The sequence below is a fragment of the Mustela lutreola genome, chromosome 3, assembly GCF_030435805.1.
Source record: "Mustela lutreola isolate mMusLut2 chromosome 3, mMusLut2.pri, whole genome shotgun sequence".
Lineage (NCBI taxonomy): Eukaryota > Metazoa > Chordata > Mammalia > Carnivora > Mustelidae > Mustela > Mustela lutreola.
Genome location: NC_081292.1, coordinates 134,668,377 through 134,693,656, shown reverse-complemented (window position 1 = coordinate 134,693,656; position 25,280 = coordinate 134,668,377). Strand labels below are relative to the sequence as shown.

General features: G+C 38.0%; 1 protein-coding gene across 2 annotated transcripts in view; it reads left to right on the top strand.

The window, feature by feature from the left end:
- Positions 1–25,280, top strand: part of ITGA4 (integrin subunit alpha 4) — an 80,691-nt gene that overhangs the window by 1,187 nt on the left and 54,224 nt on the right. For both annotated transcript variants that reach the window (XM_059166862.1, XM_059166863.1), the window contains exons 3-9: positions 17,217–17,323; positions 17,418–17,547; positions 19,282–19,349; positions 20,736–20,865; positions 22,374–22,459; positions 23,115–23,177; positions 23,271–23,408. In XM_059166862.1, coding sequence (XP_059022845.1) covers positions 17,217–17,323; positions 17,418–17,547; positions 19,282–19,349; positions 20,736–20,865; positions 22,374–22,459; positions 23,115–23,177; positions 23,271–23,408 — 722 coding nt within the window. The remainder of the gene's footprint in view (positions 1–17,216; positions 17,324–17,417; positions 17,548–19,281; positions 19,350–20,735; positions 20,866–22,373; positions 22,460–23,114; positions 23,178–23,270; positions 23,409–25,280) is intronic.

The window sequence follows — 25,280 nt, the reverse complement described above, 5'->3', positions numbered from 1 at the left end:
CTATCAGGCTTGTTAAAGATCAGGCTAAGGAGCCGATGAGGAATAGCAGTTGGAATTAATCCCATATCCTGTCATGGAGCCTGAGGGCTTTCTAAAAAAAGGAAATGTTACCGTTTTGTTTAGAATATGAAATGTAAAAGAAGAGCACAAGGAAAAACTGGCATCTCCATTGTTACTATAGTTAAAATGAGGTATAATTGTTCATTTTTCTCTCCCAAAACTCTCGTGTTCAATGGATAACTCTACTTGAAGTCATTTCTTAATGTCTCTTCTTAGCTAGGTGACAGCTTGAAAAAGTATATTTTGGTGGGGGAGAGAGTTTGCATTTCAAAGCCAAAAGCAAAGTTGTTTTGCACAGACATATGGGGAAAGAAAGGGGAACTGATATTAATTTAGACCTATCTTGTTCTAAACAGTTAGACACTGGTATGTGTGTTGCTTCTGCCCACTCCGCCCCGAAAGCACCACTGGGTCATCGTTGGCATTGTTCCTACTTTACACACGAGGGCTCTGTGACTCAGAGGGTTGCAAGTACTTTTTCTGAAGTTACTCAGCTAATGAGGGAAAGATGGGACCTCAAGTCAATCAAGTCAGCTTGGTTCCAAAGTCCAAGCCCTTTCCTTTCCTTTGTGCATCTTCAGTGCAAATAAAATTAAATGAAGAGTCCAGTATGTTGTCCGCCTGCTGATGCATCATCTGCAAATGGTGAATAAAAGGTTACAGTTGGTACTTTTTTCATATTTATCTTTGCATAAATAGACCTTTTGGATAAGCTACTACATCTTTAACCCTTTTTCTTTTTATAGTAATCCTTGCTTACTCCATCTAGGAAGATGGTTTCCCTTATTGTGAATGAATTCAAAGATTGTATACACATAACTCAGAGAGCATCCAGAAAAGTCTAGCAGTTGTCTGTAGCATGTGGAATCAGCGCCGGCCTCTCATTTTCTTCTGTCCCAAAAGGCACTCTCGGAAGGCATAATGTTTATAGACCTATCCATTTGGAACAATTCTGCAAAGCATTATTTTCCTTATATGAAAGAGTTGTGGAATGAAGAATTAGGGAGCGGAGGAGACAAGCTTGATCTGCCCGAGGATCTTGACAGAGTCTCAGCAAGGAAAAGTTTCATTTCTGTTGTCCTGTCAGTTTCCTGATCCATGGCCTTGTAACTACTGGTATTACCTACTTCCTGTCTGGAAGGGCACTGAATCTATTTCTAGATGTCTATGTTTAACCGGAAAGAACATGTCATAATATCACACACAATTTGAGATACTAATGCCTGTTGAAATGGAAGGAAAACCTAAATTTGGGGGCATGTGGAGCTAAGGGATTGAATATAGACATATCCTCAGAGCAATATGCACATGGTTGATGTGCCAGAAACAGGAATTAAGTGAAGATTTATTAGATGGATAATTGAATAAAGGCAAAGTGAAAGTTTGATGAATAAGAGACTTAATTAGAAATGATAAGCTGAATGACATTTTTAGTTTTCAAAGTTTTGGTCCACAAAAAAAGGTGTTGGCTGAGATAAAAGGCAAAAAGGAAGACAAGTTTTCTGGTCAGTCAGTCAGTTGAAACACTTCTAGCTGTGATAATAGATTGGAATATTTGCAAAAGAACTGACTGAAGTTGTTTCTCATAGAACATTTTAAACAATATATCTTTTATTCCTTCAATAAATAAATTCTGTGTTTCTATTCAGAACAATCTCAGAAGTAACCTGAACCTATAAAATAGGGAGTTGGAGATGAAGTCCAGAAAGGAAACACTAAAAACAACAAATTGGTAGTGAAAGACATTTAAGGATTATCAGGTTTGTGGACTGTGTAATATTTTCTGTGGAAAAGTTTCAATGAAAAAAGTATGTTAACTATGGACACATACAGTATTCTAATTCTACAGATTTATGAGGATGGATTCAATTATCCTGTCTCAAGTGGGGGTAGCTATACAGTATAGAAAATGTGTAGCTTGATACCTGACATATAACAGGTATTTTAAAAGTATGAGTTTATTTCTTTTTGTCCCTGTGTTCTACTTAAAACTATATCTGTATGTTACCTGCTATAATCAGGTTGAGGTTAATAAATAGGGACAATCAATAAACTAAACAAAAAGTTACATGTAGGAAGTAAGAGGTAACCGTTGAGGTGAAACATGGTGAAAAATATTTTCTTGTGGAGCCAACCGGAAAAGTCTTACAGCCGTCACTAAGTATGGAGCTACAACCGCCGTGTCAGTAAGGTGTTTTCTTTCCTTTGGAATGGCTTAACTGACTACCAAGGAGATGAAGTTGGAAGATCTCTTAAAATGGTGCCCATCTCATAATAATTCCAATACTATCCACACAGACTGGTCTTTAGTTCTCAGTTTGAATTTCACATCAAAGCTTGACTCAGATGGACTCCTCCCTTGAAAGACATCAGTACCCTTTCATTGCATGCCATCCTCCCTGGATAATGTTGTCACAGGCTATGGTGTATTCACTGTAGTCATAATCAGAAATGAGCAGCAAATGCCCATTTATCTAGAACGTTCAGGGTATAAGGTGTTGAGAGTAAGATACCCTTTTTAGTGAAGTGAATTGACTTGTGAAGAGGTGCTTTTGGTCTTGCATGCAGACAGGCTGCCTCCACCTCCCTGAGAGTATCTTCCACACTGAGAAGTGTCTCTCCCCTCAGTTCTGTGGTACTTCCCTCTGTGAACCAAAGGAAGGTGGTTTCCCCATGGGAGCCCAGACTTGTTCCCAAACACGCTGTGTCTGAGGAGGCTATGGTGATTTCACACATCCAGTTGCTTTTCTACTCAGCCATTCTGTATCCTTGCTGAGGAATTTTTTTTTTTTTTTAAGATTTTATCTATTTATTTGACAGAGAGGGAGACAGCAAGGGAGGGAACACAAGCAGGAGAATGGGAGAGGGAGAAGCAGGGACCCAATGTGGGACTCGATTCCAAGACCCTGGGATCATGACCTGAGCCAAAGGCAGACATTTAACAATTGAGCCACCCAGGCATCCTTGCCGAGGCTTTTTTTTTTTTTTTTTTTTTTTTAAAGATTTTATTTATTTGACAGACAAAGTAGTAGGCAGACAGGCAGGCAGAGAGAGGAGGAAGCAGGCTCCCCGTGGAGCAGAGAACTTGATGTGGGGCTTGGTCCCAGGACCCTGGGATCATGACCTGAGCTGAAGGCAGAGGCCTTCACCCACTGAGCCACCCAGGCGCCCCTTGCCAAGGCTTTTTTAAAGGAAACTTTTATCACAGGTGTTTGCTAAACTAAAGCATTATAAATAATGACTCCATAACTATATGGAATCATAGACTTTCCATGGATTGCTAATATTCAAAGAATTAGAAAATAATTACATAAATGTTTATAAAATTACACTAAAAAGATTGTCTTTATTTGGTCATTCAAAAGACATCCAGATCTTTTCTTACTTCGGAGTCACCACTAATAACATTATACACATGCTACACACACACACACACACACACATATCTGAGTAAGAGTCTACAGTTACAAACTTACGCAGTATGGTAACCAGTATCCACTTGTGGCCATTGAGCACATGAAATGTACTTAGTTTGCAGTGAGAGGTGCTGTAAGGTAAATTAAATGATGGATTTCAAAGACTTAGTGCAAAAAACAGAATATAAAACATCTCCTTTATTCTTTAGATATTAATTATATGCCAAAGTAAATATTTTAGAATTAATACTGATTACATATTTAAATAATAATATTTGGGATGTGTTAGGTTAAAAGAAGTGTATTTTTTTAAAGATTTTTATTTATTTATTTGACTGACAGAGATCACAAGTAGACAGAGAGGCAGGCAGAGAGAGAGGGAGGAAACAGGCTTCCCGCCAAGCAGAGAGCCCGATGCGGGGCTCGATCCCAGGACCCCGAGATCATGATCTGAGCCAAAGGGAGAGCCTTTAACCCACTGAGCCACCCAGGCGTCCCAAAAGAAGTATATTTTTAAAAATTATTTTTATTTCATTTACTTTTTTAATGTGACTACTATAAAATTAAACATTTCATATGTGACATATTATAATTTCTATTGGACACCACTGTTCTAGAGAAATATAATTCGCCTGCATGAAAAAAACCATTAACTTTTTAACAGGTGCTTTCCAAGTGTCTGTGCATAAGTGAATAGGACTTTCACTTTTCTTTTCCATACCTAGTGCTGCATAATTACTAGACCTTTAAGGTTCTTGCTGGTTCCTCTCTTTTCTTTACCAGAAAGAACAATGATCCATCACAAGTTGGTCATCATTATTCCCCTTTAGATTTCTTTCTAGAATTAAATCACCCTAGCCAACCTCAGGACTTATTTTACACAACCTATTTAGAAGAGATTAACTAGCATTGCATCATTAAACTAATGATTACCTCATTCTCACTTCTGCCTGATTTGCAGGAATTATTAGCTTAACATTAAAAGGCAAACCTCACACTGCTGAAACTTCAAAAATGTTCTTGATAACATTTCTTCATCATTTGCAATACTCCTTAAATTGTACCTTATGAAGCTGAGACTGATACACTCTGGTCATTTTGAAAAATTGCCCCTGAACATAGTTTCTAATTATGCAGAAGATCAAGACAGAGAGCTTCATTAATAAACTATCATGTTAAGAGAATTAAGTTTCCTGATTTCCAGCAATTTCCCAAACTCCATCTCTAAAAGAATAGTTTCCACCTAATTTGAGAGCTGAGGTTTTCTAAATGCATTTCATTTTTGCCTTAAGTTTACCTGATCACTGAGTAATATTCCTAATGACTCCAAATATCTCCGAAGGCAACAATCCTAGAGCCAGATGTGGCAATCCATTGTACGTGTGGGTCATTTATTCATTCCTTCCTTTGCTGAAGGGTGCCAAAGGGCCAGAAACTTGGACGTTGAAAAGAAACATGGTCTTTGCCCCGAGAGGGGTTAGAGTCCGTAGGATAGGTTATTAAAGGAAAGCATGGTGAGAGATCTAATTAGGGAAATAAGGTGGTGACTTCCTGGGGGATTGATGTTCAAGTGGAGGACTGAATAACTATCAGAAGTTAGCCAGAAGAGGAGGTTTATGGTAAAGGGTGCCCGGCAGAGCAAACAATGTGTGCAAAGACCCTGGTCTGTGAGAGCATGGCATCTTTGAAACAAAAGAGGAATGCATACAATTGGAATGTGGGGTGTGAAGTGGATGGTCGTTGGGAGAGCTAAGCAGGGATTATTTTTGTACAACCTTGTGAGCTCTGGTTAAACTGTGTCAACTTTCCATTGGTAGTTCAAGCTGGGGAGTGACATGATCAGATCTGTGTTTTAGATACCTCTGGTTGCAGGGTAGGGAATGCTTCGGAGTACATGAGTCAGGGCTGAAAGTAGAGAAACAATTGTAGTAAGGTTTTGTTTTAATTTAGGCTACATGTGATAAGTGCTTGTTCTAAGACTGTGGCAGCAAGAAAGAGCAAATACAGCTATTTAGAGGACAGACTCAACAGGACTTGGTAATTATTAAGTGAGAGAGATAAAAGGGAAGAAGGTTTCAAAGATGTTACCCAAGGTTCAGACTTGAGCTGTTGGATGTAAGATGGTGCTGTCCACGGAAGACATGGGAATAGATATCTGATAATCAGTTGGATGTGTGAGGCTGGGGGGGGGTCAGGGGAGGTCTACATGGCAGTCTGTGGAGTTGTGGCTCAAATGGTTAAGCGTCTGCCTTCAGCTCTGGTTGTGATCCCAGGGTCCTAGGATCGAGTCCACATAAGGTCCTTGCTCAGCTGAGAGCCTGCTTCTTACTGCTCCCCCTGCTTGTGCCCACTCTCACTCTCTCTTTCTGACAAATAAGTAAAATCTTAAAAAGAAAAAAAAAAAAAAAAAAGAATACCAGCGCTCAGGATACCTGGTTGGCTCAATCGGTTAAGCATCTGTCTTCAACTCAGGTCATGATCCGGGTCCTGGGATCAAGCCTGCCTTGGGAATCCCTGATCAGCAGGGGTGCTATTTCTCCCTCTCTCCCTCTGCCCCTCCCCTCCAACTCATGCTCTCTCATATGCTCTCTCTCTCTTTCAAATAAAAAATAAAATCTTAAAAAAATAATATCTGTGCTCATCCTAAATAAATAAAATCTCTGCAGGTGGGTCTAAATAGCTGTGACATTGTGATTTATAGTAAGAAATATCATTTGGTCAGGACGCCTGGGTGGCTCAGTGGGTTAAGCCTCTGCCTTCAGCTCAGGTCATGATCCCAGGGTCCTGGGATTGAGCCCCGCATCAGGCTCTCTGCTCAGCAGGGAGCCTGCTTCCCCCCACTTTCTCTCTCCCTGCGTCTCTGCCTACTTGTGATCTCTGTCTGTCAAATAAATAAAAATCTTTAAAATTAAAAAAAAAAGAAATATCCTTTGGTCTTATTCACTGTTTCTGGCACAGAGCTCTTAAAACTCTTGGAATTTTCTAAGTGAAGAGAGCTACAAAGATGTCTTTTGTGAGTGAGGTGGCTTTGGGACCCCATGTAAGGATGGGGCTGGTTACTAGTGGAACCAAACATGTGATTGGAGAGTTGGGACTTTTCATCCCACCCCCTAACCTCCAGATGCAGAGATGAGCGGGGCATGGAATTAATCACCAATGGCCAGTGATTTCATCAGTCATGTGTCTATGTAAAGAAGCTGCTATAAAAACCCAAAAGGACAGGGCTGGGAGAGCTTCTGGATTGGTAAATCCAGATGGAGATTCGGGGACTCATGGAGAGCTCAGAGAAAGTGCCAGTTCCATACCCTTCCCCATGCGTTCTCCTGTGTATCTCTCCCTCTGGTTGCTCTTGAGTTATATCCTTCCATAATAAATTTGTTATCTAGGAAGTAAAATGACTCTCTGAATCCTGTGAGGTGCTCTAGCAAGTTAATCAAACCCAGGGATGCCGTAGTTGAAACTTCTGATAGTCAGTGGTTAAAAGTAAAGGTGACAACCTGGCCTTTTAATGGACATCTGAACTGTGTGTGTGTGTGTGTGTGTGTGTATGTTTTGGGAATGGGACAGTTTGTAGGAATGAATCCTTAACCTGTGGGATCTGATACTATCACCAGATAGAGTCAGAATTGAGTTGAATTGTAGGGTACCCAGTGAGGGTCAGAGAATTGCTTGTTGGTGGAAACCACTTCCCCCAAGCCACACACACACACACAATGAAATTGAATACAGAACCCTTAGTAGGACATTAGAGTTTCCAAAGGTCCCCAGATGATACCCATATTCATCCATGGTTGAAAACAACTGGAGAAGGAAAGAGGAGCCTGATAAAAGTACTGAGAAGAAGCTCAAGGGTAGCAAGGAGATCAGGTCAGTGCGGCATTATCAAAGGATGAGAGATCTTGAGAAGAGATGAATGGTTGGCAGTATCAAAAGTTGCCAAACGGTCAAGCAAGGTAAGAACTTAGAAGGTTTCATAGGCTATAGAGAGAAATAGTTAATGAGTAAGCTTAATAAGTCCAGTTTTAGTGGCGAAGCCAGATGGCAGAGGGTTGAGAAGTGAGGAGTAAGAAAATACTGGTAGCAAGTGTCAACAACACTTTTATCTGGATTCTTCCTTCATTAATTAAATACATTTTATTGGTTACTTACGCTAGGTAGCAGGAATAGAAAGTTGAGTAAGACATGGCTGAAGCCCTTAAAGAATTCACACTAGATGACAAGAGAGACAGGTAAACATTGGATCATTAATGATGAGAATATGTATTAAACATGATGATAGAGATACAGTGGGGAGAAGAAACTGTTTGAATAATGACAGAAGGTTTCCTGGAAGAGCAGACACCTGATTAGTAGAGCCATTTCTGGCTAGTTTTGATGAGCAGATAGTAAAAATGTGAAATGGATGGATACATTCATCAGATTTGGGTGATTGCTCTCCTGTACACTTCAGCTCCATTTCCAGAAGTCTGGGCCAGTCTTGGGTTCCAAAGATTCTTCCTTCTCACACCAGACAATCTGAACGATAATACACACATCTGGGACAGGGAGCTTAGAACTGACCATCTTTAAAAATGGGGATTTTTTCAAAGGGGCATGTGCACCCGAATGTTTATAGCAGCAATGTCCACAATAGCCAAACTATGGAAAGAACCTAGAAGTCCATCAACAGGTGAATGGATAAAGAAGATGTGAGATATATATATAATGGAATACTATGCAGCCATCAAAAGAAACGAAATCTTGCCATTTTTGACGACGTGGATGGAACTAGAGGGTATTATGCTTAGTGAAATAAGTCAGTAGGAGAAAGACAACTATCGTATGATCTCCCTGGTATGAGGAAGTGGAGATGCAACATGGGGAGGTTGCAGGGGTAGGAAAAGAATAAATGAAACAAGATGGGATTGGGAGAGAGACAAACCATAAGAGACTCTTAATGTCACAAAACAAACTGAGGGGGGTTGAGGGGAGGAGGGTAGAGAGAGGGTGGTCAGGTTATGGACATTGGGGAGGGTATGTGCTATGATGAGTGCTGTGAAGTGTGTAAACCTGGCGACTCACAGACCTGTACCCCTGGGGTTAATAATACATTATATGTTTATAAAACAATTAAAAAATTTAAAATTTTTTAAAAAATTTTAAAAATGGGGATTTTTAAAAATATTTAAGACAGCTGGAAACATCAAATTAGAACATGGAAGTAGACTTAAAGTGTTCAGTAATGCAGTGTGTTTGTTCTGATGCCCCCAAGAATTAAAAACAAAAAAAGGAATCTTTTTCATATAAATTATTTGGAGGTCTCTAACTCACAATAAATATGTTCAGAAAATAGCATGTAGGGGAGGCTTGTTGGTTTACGGGTATGATTCTCACTTTGGGTGCCAGAGAAATAGCATGTAGACTTAGTTGACAGATCTCTTTTATAGGAAAAACTGTGTGAAATGGGTTAGGCATGTCCTTTCAAAACTACACCTTATGTTGAAGATTCTTTCAAAGTATACCCTATGTTTGTGAAATTTTTCTAGGTTTACCTCACTTGATACCATTCTTGTTGACTTGTGAAAGTTTTTTGGTATTCTTTAGAGCATGATTATTTTGTCTACAAATCATTGTCTAACATATTATCCCATCCTTTAAACTTTGGACAGGGACATGTCCTCTGACGTCTATAACTCCTCATCTCAGTCTGAGCCTAATAATGCCATAGGATTCTGGACTGACTCTTATTTCTCTCATATACTTCATACCTCACATCTTCATGACCTCCTCCATCCTAGCTTGTAAATTTCCAAACCAAGCCCAGTGCTTCAATAATGACCACCTACTGTTAAGTGAGAGCAGGTTTCCCTAGAGGTGTTTTTTTTTTTTTTTTCAGTTTACATTTTTGTATTGTTCTTGTTTCAAAAACACCCAAAATGGTATCCATCTATGAGTGATAGTTTTTCAAATTAATCTATAAGTCTAAGAGATTAATTGAAAACCATGGAAATAGAAAATTTTCCTTCCTTGTTTTCTAACATTGGAAATTAGTGTCATGGAGTAGGTTATTATAGAAATAGAGTTTATATAGGTTTATGAATAATATCAGTCTTTGGATTCTTTCCTTGCCTCACAGGAAAAAGTACTAATAGCCATCATTGTGACATAGTATAGGGTGGTGGTTGACAGCATCTACCTGAATCCTTCCTTCCCCACTTATTAGAGGTGTAACTTTGGGCAAGATGCTTAACCACCCTTTGTTTCAGCTTCTCCATCTGTGCAGTTTGGATTATGATAATATCTGCTCATAGGAATGTAATGAAAATTAAATGAGTTACTATTCATGTTTACATGGAATTAAAAGTGTGCTTAGTTATTATTGTGGGAGGAGAACCTAAACCTAGAATTACGCTCATAAGTGACCTGGTTTTCTAGAATTTTGAGGTCTAGTGATGACTGAGGATCAACCCTGATTTATAAAATTGCAGCCCTAAAACTTGGCTCTTCTGCTTGGGGACATCTACCTCTGTGTTGAACTCTTTCTGAATATAATCAAGTAAAATAAATAAAATGTATAAACTAAAAAAGGGATATTAAATAAAATGAAACAGAGGACTGACACCACCAGCTTTTCAGGCCTACGATTCTGAGCTCTTTCTCACCTATACTGCTCATGGTTACTAACCATTATGAGATCTGGACTAGGAAGGCTGAGAATATGAAATGTAAATACATGTCTTTTTAGAAAGAACATACTTTGAGACTAATTTCTAATTTTGATGTTTACTTTGATCTTTGACTCTTTTGTGCTTATTTTGATATCTTGACTCCAGAGAAGCTGGAGGAAACAGTCCTGTAAGTTCAGTATTCTCACGTCCCATGTCTTCTCCAAAATTTGGCATTTTACTTTTCATGACCTAAAATTATTGTTACTGCTGTTGAAATCATAAGCATCACTGCTGTCTTTCAAAAATATCACCACTGTGTTTTATTACATATGTGGGAAAAGTACATCATTTAATGTAGTGAACATAATGGACTTAATAGTAATTAGAATTTGATAAGAAAAACTACAAGAAGGGGCCACTTGGCTGGAAGAGCTGAAGGCTGGCTGGCTAAATCTCGCAGCGCCGTGAGCGCCCTCTGCTGGTACAGTCTAAGTCAGCACAACGTGGAGATGCTGTGGAGCAGAGGCATTTCCCATTTAATGAACACCTACTAGGTGCCAGGAAGTCTTGTAGCCACAGGGCAAATTTTCTATGATTCCCATAACCCTGCAATGGTAGATCTGATCATCTTTACAGTTAAATTGAATTTCCACTTTTAATCTCATATGTTTTTCTAATATTCTGAATTCAAATAGAGGAAGGAATTGTACAATTATTTGTACTCAGTAATTATTGTTTCTACAAATAAAAATATCCTAAATAAGTGACTCTTTATAGAACATAGAATAAAACAGTGTTCATCCATGTCTCAGAATTATTTAAGAAAAAATTGAGATATATAGGACTCATCTTTCAATGGAAAAGAACTTCACCTTTAAAAAAAGGAATTGGTCTTTTCCTGAAACGTAAAATTTCGTCATGTTTTTGAAAGATCAGATAAGTGTGTATGTTATTGTAGTAGCTAGAAAGTCAGACTGAGAATGCCAGTCAAATGTCTGAGCCGATGGGGAACCCACAGCCCCATGACTCAGGCAGATAAACCAAACATGTCATTGCATCCAAAAGTCCCAGGCTCCTTCACCCACAAAATATTTCACTCAAGCTGTCAGCAAGTTGTAGGAAGAAGGACTTGGAGTCTGATCTTTCCCCATGGGCATTCCTCAGTGGCAATGCCAAAATACCAAGAACCGATCTAAATTGAGGAAAAGGGCAGGGCGAGAGAGGGACCCAATAAGTGCCATCTTTCTTGAGCACTAGGAAGTTGACTGAATAGCCTGTGGGCAGATTTGTGATATTGTGCACATTTGACGGTGAAACAGAAGACTTAGAAAGTGAAATTGATGTCAGTTCATTCATATCTCTGAAATAGAGATATGAATAAAGTCCTATTGTATATGCAATAGAGTATTAGGAAGTAACAGAGATCTTTGATTTCTGACAAGTTCTTGGTTTTTTATTCTGACCCTTTTCATTAACCAGCCCCCCGGATTCAAGGAAGTTACTTTACTTCCTTCAGATTTAATTGTCTCCTCTAGAAAATGGAATTGATAACAGTCCCCTGCTGCTGCTGTGAAAATTAAAAGACTTAAACATGAATGATGAGGCCTGGCAGTGATGGGCCACAAATATTTTACGGAGGAGGATATATGACATGCCATATGTGCAGTTTAATCATGTTTAGCTTAATCCTTAAAATAATAATAATGTCAACATCGACGAACATGTGCCTGCTTCCTCTGCTAGGCTCTGGCCCAAGCACTCCGCGGGTATCTCATTTACTCCTCAAGATGCTCACAGGAACCCTCTGACGTAGATACCTCCTGCGGGCCCCAGCTGATCCTCCATCTTAATTTGTCCTACTCCCGGATCACACTCCGTAAAGATCTTCAAACCTGCAAATGTTGTTTCCCTTCAGACCATCTGTTACTATCTTAAAACTGAAGAGAATAAGATTTTGGAAAAGCAGAGACAAATAGAAGTGAAGGAAGAAGACCTCTCCAAAGCTTAAGTCCCTGAGAATTTGGTGAAAAGTTCGCAGACATAACTTCCTAAAGGATTTTTGTAACGGTCAATGGATTAGAGAATCCCTCTCTATATTTCGTTCCTGCCTATTGTACATAACGTTCCATTCTGTGCTGTGGACATGCTACAGTCAACAAAGTAGTCCATCTGCCCTCATGGAGGGGACATTCAGGAGTGAACAGCTAGTCTTCTGTAGTGTCTGTCATATTTGGCACTCAAAATATACATCGCATCACTCGGAGCAATGAAACTAAAACTGGTGATGTGTATAACAATCAAGAAAGGGTTGGAGAAGAATGGACCAAACTGACTTTGTACTAGCAGCCTTTGTAGTCACCTGACAAAATGAACTGCTCATTCACATTTATAGACATGTGTACAGACTGATACAAAATCCACAGATGGAAATAAAAAACTGAAGTAAAAAGCATACATCTTTTATTTTTTAAAAAAGGAATAAAAATAAAATAAATAAATAAAAATGAAATTTTAAAAAAGGAAAATGAAAAGTGGGTGTAATTTTTAAAATAAAGAATATGGTTTATTTTTAATATCTACTGGGAAAATGCATTCAGCTGTGCTAAGATTAGTCATTCTACTTGTACAAAAGCGTGGGAAATGATCACATGTTAATTTCTGCTGACCTCTTTTATGTTAAACCATGTAAAGTCCTTTTTCAATTATGAAGCTGATTTGATTTACTAAGAGTTTAGATTAGAAATGTAGGAGCTGGATTGAAAACCAGATTATAAATCATTTCAGTGTGACATTTGGATAAAATTTAAAGATAATCTGAATTTATTTATGATGTCCTGTCAGGGAAATTCAAGAGAATTAACTTTCTCATGACAGTTCTAAAAATAATCATTTCTGACCACATTAGAAATACTGTATTTCCACATGAAGAAAGTTTGCCCAACATTTCATATCCTATTTTGATATCTAGCTGAAACCAAGGAGGACAAAAAAAATTACAATTATTTTAAAAATGGAGTGTTGTCAAAGACGATGTAATATAGGAGAAGGCATTACCCTTTACATTGTAAAGCACATGTTCCGTTGCACATGGACACCTGTCGGGGGAGCTTTTCAGAAAATTCTTAGGTCTGGGTCTTAATCCGGATGCATCAAATATGCGGCTCCAGAAGTGGAGCCCAGGTGTCGGTACTCGTTCTAAACTCCCCCCAGGTGATCCTAATGTCCAGTTGCGGCTGAGAACCATGTTCTAGAGGAGTGACCTCGGGCAAACAAGGTTAAGGGAAAGTTCTGAAGACGGCCCTGAGCAGGAGCTGATGATGCAGATGGTTTACCTCTTTGTCAGGATTCTGCGAGCACTACAGAAGAAAAGGCTAAAAAGTTCCTTGAAATTAAGTAAAGCCCCAGAACGGCAGTGGTGAGTGACTACTAGGCCGTTCTTTGAACTAATCCTGTTTGGATCAGAGCTGAAAGTATCGGGGTATTACCGTCTCTATTGAGTGCTGCCTCTGCAGCAACAGCACGTCAGGCAGTGGGCAGGAGAAACCCCTATGAACGTTTGTGTTTGAGCCCTTATCAGAATTAGTTTTTATTCCTTATGTGGGAGAATAATTGTTTCATGACTTTGTGAAATTTCTTCATGCCCATGCATTCTTCCTTTTGTGCACATCTTAGGATACAAAAGCACAATAGAAGAAACTTAGTCAAACCACAGTTGAAGCGTGGAGCTGTTTTTTTTTTTTTGTTTTTTTTTTTTTTTTTTTTTTTTTTTAAAGATTTTATTTATTTGATAGAGAGAAATCACAAGTAGACGGAGAGGCAGACAGAGAGAGAGAGGGGAAGCAGGCTCCCTGCTGAGCAGAGAGCCCGATGCGGGACTCGACCCCAGGACCCTGAGATCATGACCTGAGCCGAAGGCAGCGGCTTAACCCACTGAGCCACCCAGGTGCCCCCGTGGAGCTGTTTTTTAACTTACCCCATTATCAGCACACATTTCTGGGCTGTGTGTTGAGGGGGCATAAGGGTGAACAAGATGGGGTACTAGCCATGATGAATTAGGTGATTATTAAGTCCTAGAAGTAGGATCATTGCAAGGAAAGGAATGTAGTCGTGTTCACTGTCACCAGAGAAACAGAGCCAGTAGGGTCGGTAGGTGGTAGCTGGGTAGATAGATCGGAGATTTATTATAGGAATTGGTTCCATCCCTGAGGAGGCAAAGTCCCATGATCGGTAAGCTGAAGAACCAGGAAATTGGACAATGTCATTCGGGTCCAAGGCCTGAGCAGCAGCTGGTGGGGAGGGAGGGGGTGATTGGTGTATGACCCAGAGGTCCGAGAGCTTTGCAGACACAGACACGGAGAGAAAAACGCTAGAGCGAAGTGACCTTGAGAAAGTAGGAACATGAGTGGTTTGGCTCTCCTGTATGAGACTCTGAGCAATGAAGATTCCCTGGTGTCACTTGGTAGGCCTGATGTGCTATGGAATCATGTACGGCCCCAGAAAACTGCTTAACACCATAGTTTCTGTGGTTATCATTGTAAAATTTACAGCTGAAAGAGCTGAGTTAGGAAACAGGTACTAACAATTGACCTATAGAACTCTTTGGCCCTTTTCATCAAGCAGTTTACGTGATCTTTTGTGGCTCTGTGTTTATTTGAACTCCAGGATGGCGTCTCTGGAACAGTAAATTTGTTTCTAAATATTGGGTATAATTGATGGTGTAATCGTGATGAAAGTGCCCATGAAATATGCCACATTTGAGGAGCACTGAGATGTTGTTTTTGACCTCCTTTTTCTCTTAACCTTAATTTTCCTCTTGCTCAGCTGCCTTAGTTAACCAAGGGACAGTAATTTTAGAAGGACTTTGGTATTTTCCGGGAAGATATTTTACTGAAGTGTCTGTTGTGATAAGTAACAGGAATTTCACCTTTGGGTAGACAGTCTACCATTTATCCATTTTAACATTAGTAAAAAAAAAGTTTAAATAACTGGCAGTCTCGGTGAAAAGTCCAAACCGAACATGGCATCACAGTGAACGTTAAAGTTTTGTGTATGTCACTTTTCACTTTCCTTCCATTGTGTTGGCATCATGAAACCACAGACCTTCCCCACCCAGCACTCAGAGTTGTCTTTATCCCCTCCTTTGCTCTCTTTCTTCCTTTCTTTTTTCCCTTTCTGTCATTTTTTTAAAAGATTATTTATCTGAGAGAAGGAGGGAGAGAGCACAAGCAGGGGGAGAGGCAGGGAGAGGCGGGGAGAGGCAGGGAGAGGGAGAAGCGGGCTCCCTGCTGAACTGGAGCCCAGCACAGGACTTGATCGGAAGATTCTGAGATCATAACCCGAGCTGAAGGCAGCTGCTTAACCCACTGAGCCACCCAGGCGCCCCCTTTGTTAATCTTAACAAAGAAGCCTTATGTTTCCATCTGGACCACCTTTTATCAAGGTTTGGGCTGCAGCGAACTCCCTTTTCAGGCCAGGCTGACATTGCTTATCAACACCAGCATTCTGTTTTTCAGAGCTCTTCTTCCTTGTTCTCAAGTCCAGTGCTCCCGCCAGCTGCTACCAATCGGCGGAAGTAGTCCCTATTCTATAAGAAATCCGGCCAGAAAAAACGTATGCAGGTTCTATTGTAATAAGGTCCCAGACCCTGAGGATCACCTGGGGGGTAGTCTGGGCCTCACCTGGACCTACTGAGTCAGAATCTTCAGGGAAGACACCAGGAAACTTTGTTCAGTTCAGCTGCATTGACGCATTTTGCTGTTTGTCCTGAACAACATTTTGGATAAAAAAAATGTATACACAAACATCTTTCTATTCTTCCTGGAAAACAAAATTCCTCCTGGAAAAACTACATGTCTCTAGGACCTTTACTGCAACTAATGTAACTTGCAAAATACCAGCCTTATGTACATAGGTGTAAATGAGGAGTTTGCCCAGGAAGCTTTATCTAGAGATCAGGGTTCTAGGAGACAGTGTGCCAAATGATTTAGAGAATGGTCACTATAAATGTATGATACCATGGTACCAGTGACTGGTGTTCAAAATTAAGTAAAGGAACCCGAGTTCCACACCCTTAGCCAGGCAGCCTGATGCAAATGCAGTTCCCTTTGGAATTAAGCTCAGGTGGAAGGGAACTGTCCCAGGGCAAATGAAGGGGGTGGGAATGAAGTCAGCAAAAAAGGATTCTGAGGGTACTACATCTTACTCTCCCCGCAAATCCCTTTTTAAAAATCACGTTAATGGGATCCCAGCTAGAAAGCAAAGAAGTCGCTCTAGCAAAAGAAAAAAAAATTACCTTTGGAAAGATCACTTTTCCTGGTACAGTTTAGAAGCGCTCTGTTGCCCAGCAGGAATATTGACCTTTGGCTTTTTGGCTCTTTGTATTTGCCAAAATGCCTTCTGGTGTGTTTTATTTACTACTGAAATAGGTCTTTTTTCAGGTCTTTTTTATTTTGTTCAATATAGTCATCATAAACTAAATGTAAACCATAGGGCAGCTTGTCTTAAATGCTAGGGATTATTAATATGCTGATTAGACACAGTGACTTTCCCTGTGCTTGTTATCACCTTCCAGCTTCTATAAACTGAGACTTAAGCACTGGGGGCCATATTGTTCTCATTTTCCCCCTAAAGTCTCAACCCAAGAAATGTCTTTAAAAGTGCTCAGGCAATATTGCCTGTAATGCTAGACACATGATCAAAACAAAGGTGCAATTTCTTTGCTGCAGAGGACACTGCAGCTGCTTCTGCACAGCCCGTGTTAGGTTAAACTGGTCTCTCACCACCTCCTTCCCCTAACCACCCCCCCCCCCCCCAGTCATGTTGGTCACCCATCTCCCCAGGATGTTACCTGCTAGAGGTCATTTCTACAAACACAAAACACCAGATGTGAGAACCGTCCTGTTGCCCTGCATAACTCACCGTTACCCCCATCCTGTGCGCCAAGTAAAAGGTGACAGAGAAGGAGGCATCAAGGGCATCTTGTACATAGCTAAAGGAGAAAAACTTGGGGATAAGCATGTTTATTATCTCTGCTGTCTTAGAATAACATGGTTTCAAGATAACTAATGATACAATGTATCTTCAAATGCTGTAGGTAGCCCTAATGGAGAACCTTGTGGAAAGACTTGTCTGGAAGAAAGAGACAATCAGTGGTTGGGGGTCACGCTTTCCAGACAGCCGGGAGAAAATGGATCCCTCGTGGTAGGTTATTAGGGTTTGTCCACTGGTAACACTGTCGATTCAGATATTCTGGGTGTGATGTTCACATCATTTGGTCTACTTTTGTTTTATTTAGACTTGTGGGCATAGATGGAAAAATATATTTTATATAAAGAATGAAAATAAGCTCCCTACGGGTGTTTGCTATGGAATGCCCTCTGATTTACGGACAGAACTAAGTAAAAGAATAGCTCCATGCTATCAAGGTAAGGAATCATTTTTATTTTAACTGGATCAAGAGAAACAAGTGAATGCCTTTAATTTTTTTTTTTTAATTTTCAATTTTGCATGTACAGAGGATGGGGGATAGACCTTTAAAATAGCTGTATTCTTTTTTAACTACTCGAGTATTTTTTTTTTTTTTTTACTCAATTGCTATAGTAGCTGCAAAAAAATGTGCTTTATGTTTTTAGGAATAGAAATTTGTCCAATTACATTTGAATAATTCTAGAATGTAGTTGATAATTATCCACTTTTACATTAAATATATTTTTAATTCTGTAAAAGTCTAATGCTCATCATATACCAGACAAAGTCATGAAATTATGATTGAAAATTTGAGATTATAAAGTCTGACAAGAACGCTAAGACCTATTTAGATTTTTTGCTTTATCTTTAGCTTCCAAGAATATTCAAAGATTCAATATAAGTGTAAGCAAATCTTTCCCATTCACTGTGCCTTTTTTTTTTTTTAATTCGCATGCATTCCTTGATAAGGAATTGGTATCTTAAGTTTGAAAAGATTTCCCGTGAACATTCAAGGCCATAAGTAATAGTAGTACATGCAGAGAGCTAGGACATAAGCAGTTAAAGTGGGAAAAATTAGGGGTGAATGTCAACAGAGCATTAAAAACAAATCTGTAGCAGAACTAAAATTCTAAAAATATGTCTTTGGAGAACTCAATTAAATATGTATATATTCCATTTTCCACTTTTTTCTAACCAAGATGATTACTACAGTATTCAAAGAATATTTCTATTATTTGACAAAGTTTTGACCATGTGTGCGAATTCATATGGGGGGGGTCCTCTGTGGTGTGTGATGTCTAAGAAAAGCTCATATAATATTTCTAATTTGCCTTTGAGTGTTAAGAATACAAAAGGTGAATTTTTAAATTATTAATTGAAATAAAACTCAGTCTAGTGTTCTGTGTATTTTCATTCTCTTTTTCTTAATGGTTTATAGTTTATACTTTAAAACATTTTCAGAGTAGAGTTTTTTTATTCATATACCCCCAGCCACATTCTACAAATAATTCAATATGGAGTAAACTTATAGTACCTAAAACAATTGGGAAATGTATTTTAAAAAGGGGGGGGGGGATCTAAAAGGAGTGAAAAATCATGGCCAGGACTAGTATTTACAAATGACTTAACAATTTACTTAGTTTTTCTGGTTAGCAAAGCCAAAACAAACATGTGGTCCTGATTCTTATTTTTATAGAGTTTGCTTAGGTCAGTTCTTTAGGAGAAGCAGGGTTTTGTCTTCCTAGTAAGTTCCAAAAGCATCCGGTGCATGAAGGCTTTGTAGTATGAGACCCTCCATCTCCATGCAGATCTTAACTCCCTCTTACATTCAGCTGGGCACAATTTAGGAAGCCTATTTTAAATGCAAACCTGGACGGGGAGCTACAAGTCCTACATCTATCTTAGATATGCACTTGACAGTGGTTTTGAGTGTATGCTGCATGTTCCTCCCATGAAAAAGAGGTAGAGGTCCATCTTTTTATTGCTGTTTTGGAAGGATATCTTTGCGGATTAATATGAAAGATTTGTGATATTACAATTTATCAAAGTGATGATTTTAAAGATGAGATAGTATAAAATATAGACCTTAAAAGGTCTATTTGTAAGGATTTGGAAGATTAACAAAATTATGCAAATTTTACCTATTTTTTTTTTCCAATGAAACCCTGAGTTGTTTTTCTACTTCATTTTAGATTATGTGAAAAAATTTGGAGAAAATTTTGCATCGTGTCAAGCTGGAATATCTAGTTTTTACACAGAGGTAACAGTCCAAAAAACAGCCTTTAAATGTTTACATATTGGATTTTGATTCTTAAGATTGAGACTGTGATATTATGCTTTACAGTTAATAAAAACTGTCTCTTAAAATTGAGTGTATTACAACTTAATTTTTACTACTTAGTATTCCACATATAGTTTGAAAAAAGGTTAATATTTAAGATGACTGTATCATGTAAGACCAACTAAAAGTCTACACTAAAGAATACTACTTGCATCAAGAATTGTTTTTATTATGTTCAATTAGCCCACGTGTAAGTACATCATTAGGTTTTGATGTGGTGTTCGATGATTCATTAGTTGCATATAACACCCAGTGCTCATCATTTGATGGGAATCAAAAGTAGCTATTGTTATTTGCTTTAACATAGATGTTTAAAATTTCCATCCAGATATGTTACTTTTAATTACTAGTTGAGGGAGAAAAGCATATGAATCAACATCTTTCATTTAAATTATTAGAAATAAGAGATTTAAAAATCTATTATCTTAAGTTAGACATGTTCACAAGCTCTGTTATTTTTCTCTAACACTCAAGGATATACAATCAAATATCATAGTTGTATCCAACCCCCAAATCTCCCAGTTTTCCTTCAAAACCCATTAAGAATTTATGACTGTTTTCTGAATCTGTGGTCAAGCTGTATCAAGCCTTGGGTCAACAATTTCTATAAATATTATTTACTATGTTTTTTTTTTTTAAAGACTTTATATTTAAATTGACCTTTATAAGAGTTCAGTATTGTTTTGGAAAGGTAGAAATAGGTTAAATATGTTTGGTTGCTAAAAGCTTTAATATTTCACTGAATATATCTGTTCATTCTAACTTTCCTTTTGTTTCCTTTTCCTAAATTTGGATTTATCACCTAATATGCCCCCAAATTCCACTGGATTTCTTTTTTTCTAAGCTAACATTGTTAAGAAAATGTCAATGGCTCTTTGCAAATAGGAATAAATTAAGTCCACTTTTTACTCTTTGGCAACATGTGATTCTCTCCATAATAAACACTAATGAATTACCCAGATACCGTTCACTTTAACAGAAACCACACTGCCTGTCTCCTAGAAGCTTAGTCTAGTATTCCATGATTCTTGCTTCAATTTTAAAGTCCACTGCTAAGTGACTGAAGTGAGAGTTTCTTTTCTGAAATTGTGCTTGTAACAGGCAAAAATATGTTAACTGACTTCTTTTGGCTTTTTTCAGATATGTTTTTAAATTCATCAAATTTCAGATTTTAAAAATGTATTATAAAAAGATTCTCATCATTATTTACTTAAACTGTATATCTGGAGGAGGTTTGGGGTGGATTAAACTTTGAGTTGGTAATAAATTGTTTTTTATTTTTTGTTTTTTGTTTTTGTCTTACAGGACTTAATTGTGATGGGAGCCCCAGGATCATCTTATTGGACCGGCTCTCTTTTTGTCTACAATATAACTACAAATAAATACAAGGCTTTTTTAGACACAAATAATCAAGTTAAATTTGGAAGTTACTTAGGTACTGTAAAAATTGACAAACTCTAATCATCTCAGTCTTACAGATACAAGTTTCCCTTGTGATTACTAATCTCTTCAAAAGACCAAACTAGCCAGTAGCAATTAAAAAGTTCAGTAACTATTGCTTTAAGGATATAATCTATGAAACTTAATACTTTACATATTTAAATTACAATCATTACTATATAGTTAGACTAGAATTCCTGCTTTAGTTTACTCTTGCAAGCTTGTATCTTTATGCAGTCAACTTGTTACTGTAAAGGTTGCATCTGTTGAGTGCTTACCATATCCCAGGAACTTGTGTAAGCACTCCGCATTCATTTAATCATGTATGAGTAATTGTAGTTTCTTAAAGGGCCAAGTGAAAGTCATTTGGGCTGTCGACAGCATTCTAGACAATGGGTAACATTATGAAGCATGCGGATCTAAAAACAGCTCATTGACCTTCGCCTCATAAGTTCTTAGAATATTTCCCAGAGTTTATTCTTATCTTCTTTCCCTCCTCTTCTTCCTCCTCCCCTTCCATTTCCTCCTCCTCCTATGCAATAGGACACTTTAGAGTCTATATTTCTATAGAAATGCAAAATTTTCCTGGTTTAATTAATTCCTCTGTTACAGTGAAAGGGATGTTTTTCCTATAGCTTCTTAGGAAATACAGATTTAAGTGACTTGCTTTGAATGTAAGCAGCCTATACCCAGAAATGATTACAATAAGAAAAAGCAGTATTTTTCCCATTCATACAGTAAGGATTCATTTCCAAACAGAGGGAATTCATTTATAATTCAACATTTACTTGTTTATGGTTGAGGGATATCTGGAAGTGTTATAAGAAATGTAACTTGGGGGTGTCTGAGTGGCTGAATCAGCTAAGCATCCAACTCTTAGTTTCAGCTCAGGTCATGATCTCAGTGTCCTGGGATCAAGCCCCTCTTTGGGCTCTGCACTCAATAGGGAGTCTGCTTTAGGATTTCTCTCCCTCTCTCTCTGCCCCTCCTCCTGCTCCTGTGCATGCTTGCTCTCTCAAATCTTTTAAAAAAAAAAAAAAAAAGTGACTTGGTATTATGCCTTTTGTCATATAATAAAATATTTTACCTTTTGTGTCATAATACAGTTTTGTTACAATAAGATTTCATGGAGAAAAAGTTGAAATTTAGGAAGTTCTTTTACTTAGAGTTTAAAATGTTCTATTTTAGATACCCAAAATATTTGGGTTGTAATCCTAGAAGCTAGCATTTCTTGGCACTACATAGACACTAACCAAATGTAAAAGTGCTGTCTTTAATTTCTAGGTCTTGGACATGTAAGCCATGAGCCTAGTTTCATAACACATAATAATTGCTTAAAGCATAGACTAAATGACCAGTTTTGAATATTGCTAAGCTAAATATTCTTAAAACTGTTTAGTCATTTGGAGTTCAGTCTCAATTACTCCTATGAATGGATTTGTGATGATGTAGTTTACGCATTGCAAATGATAATTCTTCCTACTTTTCTCCACTTGTTTGAAGGATACTCAGTAGGAGCTGGTCATTTTCGGAGTCCACATACAACTGAAGTAGTTGGAGGAGCCCCTCAACATGAACAGATTGGTAAAGTAAGAATTACATTTTTATTTCTTTATTTCTACACCAAGTTTCAACAGGATTGCTGGAGAGATGAGATAATAAAGGAGGAACTGCCAAAATGGTAAGAAGTGAAAACTAGTCATGATGAGCTGTGCTCTGCATTTCGTGGTGAAATTGCTTTCAGATAAAAATCTATTAGAAGAGCTTTAAGGAGAAATTCTACAAGTCAAATGAGGCTTTTCTTTCTTATGAGTAAATTGTCCCTGAAATAAAATGATCTCAAGGTGTCCAGGGAATGGATTAACTGGTTCACATGTTTATAGATGATGGGATATTGAGATAGCTGCATGTTTTGGGGTTAAGACCAGAAAAGAAGATGTTATTTCTGGTTCTTGTGTAGACATGACCAAACTTTTCTGAGCCTTACTTTGAAAAGTGAGGCAAACAACACTTGCTGTGCCTTTGGGGATCGATACCATCATTTTTGGAGAAGACGGTTTGGCAAGGAAGTCCTGTTGATGAGAATGTGCTCCCCCTAAACCTTTTGAATCCCTCTGAAAAGGATTTTCAGAAGTCCATTTAAACTGTTAACACATTATGAAAATTGATGTTTGGATCCCCTGAAGAATTTTTTTTGTAATGTGATAGCAGTCTGAGTTTTTCTAATTCCTTTCCCAATTGCAGGCATACATATTCAGCATCGATGCAAAACAACTAAATATCTTACAAGAAGTGAAAGGAAAAAAGGTAACGTCTCCACCTTCAGTATCACTGAGGGCTTTTGTGAATAACCCTGCATTTTTTGTCCTGGTGACTGGATCTGGTTTTGTTTTCGGGCAGCTTGGCTCTTACTTTGGAGCTTCTGTGTGTGCTGTGGACCTCAACGCAGATGGCTTCTCAGACCTACTGGTGGGAGCACCCATGCAGAGCGTCATCAGGGAGGAAGGCAGAGTGTTCGTGTACGTCAACTCTGGCTGGGTGAGTCTGATCATTCACCAGCTGGAGGCTGTTGATGGGATTATGAGAGAAACTGAAGCTCTCCTTCTTCCAGAGTTCTGCATCTAGATTCTTATGTTAATTTTACTGATGAAAGTAAAAACTCTGGTATTGTACTAAATGCTCTAAAAATGTAACAATGCTGGGGGATGGGAAGCTATTGATATTCCAGAAGCAGGAGATGAATTGTTCTGATTTTTTCTACTCACATCTTGGCCTTCAAATAGTTGAAATTTCTTGTTTTCTTCAAATAGTTGAAATTTCTAGCTTTATTATGGTCCAAGTCTAATTTGAAAGAATGATTTTCATATGTCCCTCAAAATATGGATTTATTATTGGTTCTGTTGTGAATGTCTTTAATTAAAAATATTACTAGAAGAAGATAAAGTATAAAATGCTTTTATTGACTTGAAAACAGTAAGAAACAAGATGTGTTTTGATAAAATGTTAGTTTGCACGATTTTTGTAGATGATATTGCTAATAAGAATATAAAATGGGCATAGTTTATTCCAAAGTAAATACAGTAGTTGTAGAACTAGATAATCAATGCTTACAGTTGAGGTTTAAATTATGGGGGATATTGTGGAGTGGAAACTGAGCACTTCAAAATTCAGTTTAAAGAGTTTGACCTTATCTTGTCAGTCTTTCTTGGCATTAAATGAAAACAAAGAATTGATAGGGCCCTAATGAGGTTGTCTTGGTCTGTTCCTTTAATTAAAGAGTAAGAAGGGATTTGTGAGAAAATTGGGTCATTTCTTAAGGCACAGGATTCTTAATCAGGATACAACAAAGTAAAATCTGTTTCAAGAAGGTATTTGTAATCTTAATGGGTTTAGAGCATTTAATAAGTTCCTATATTAAGCATCAGACTAAACATTGTACAATTCAAAAGAGAAATGCTGTCTTATAAAGCTGAGATTTTCAAAGTTCCAAATTATAGAGCAGCAAAGTTATATATGAACTGGGATTTCTATAGACTGTGTTTAAACTTAAATTTAGTAGTAAAGTCATACCATTTACAAAGCGATCATTCATATGTCCTTAATAGCAATATTAAGCTTTACTTTTTTTTTTTACATAGACATTTCACATTTCCCTATCCATAAATGGTCTTCTTATATTAGCTATATCCTCATTCTGCATACTTTTCCTTCTCTTTGTAAAGTGTTTCCATGAAGCTTAGTTATAATTTATCATCTATACCTAAAATCGGGAGACATATGATCTTTTTTTTCTCATCGAAATCCTAAGCAATTCTGCAATTCTAACAAGAAAAGACAGATTAAAGTGTATCTCTTTTGTTTAAAGGACAAGTAAAGAGCCCTACCCCTAAGGCTACCCTCCTGTTCTTTGCTCAAGCCTACCCTGAGCCACCACTGTTGAACCATAGGGTAATTTCATAATTGACTTTAGCTTTTAACACCTCTGACATAGGTGACCTTTGTTCCCTTCTAACTTCCTATTTGTTAACTCTCTAAAATGGCACTAACCATTCCCTAGCATTATATTACCTATTTATTCATCTGGTTTGATATTGTCTATTTTTCTAATGGAGTATAGACACCGTGTGGAGAAGAATCTTCCATCTTGTTTACTGCTGTTTCTTTAGGGTTTCAAAGAGTAGTGGAGAAATGGGTGCTCAGTAATTGTTTTTGAATGCTCAAGAGAGAATGATACTTGATTGAATCTTGCTTCCACCTACTTCTATTAAAATAACTCTCAGACATCCCCCAAAGAACTCTTGGTCACTGTTCTCTGACTAGAGAATACTTGAGGAGTGATCACCCCTTCTTGAAACCCTCTTCCTGGGAACTCCAGTGCCATTCCATTGCTTTAGGTCTGTACCTTCTCAT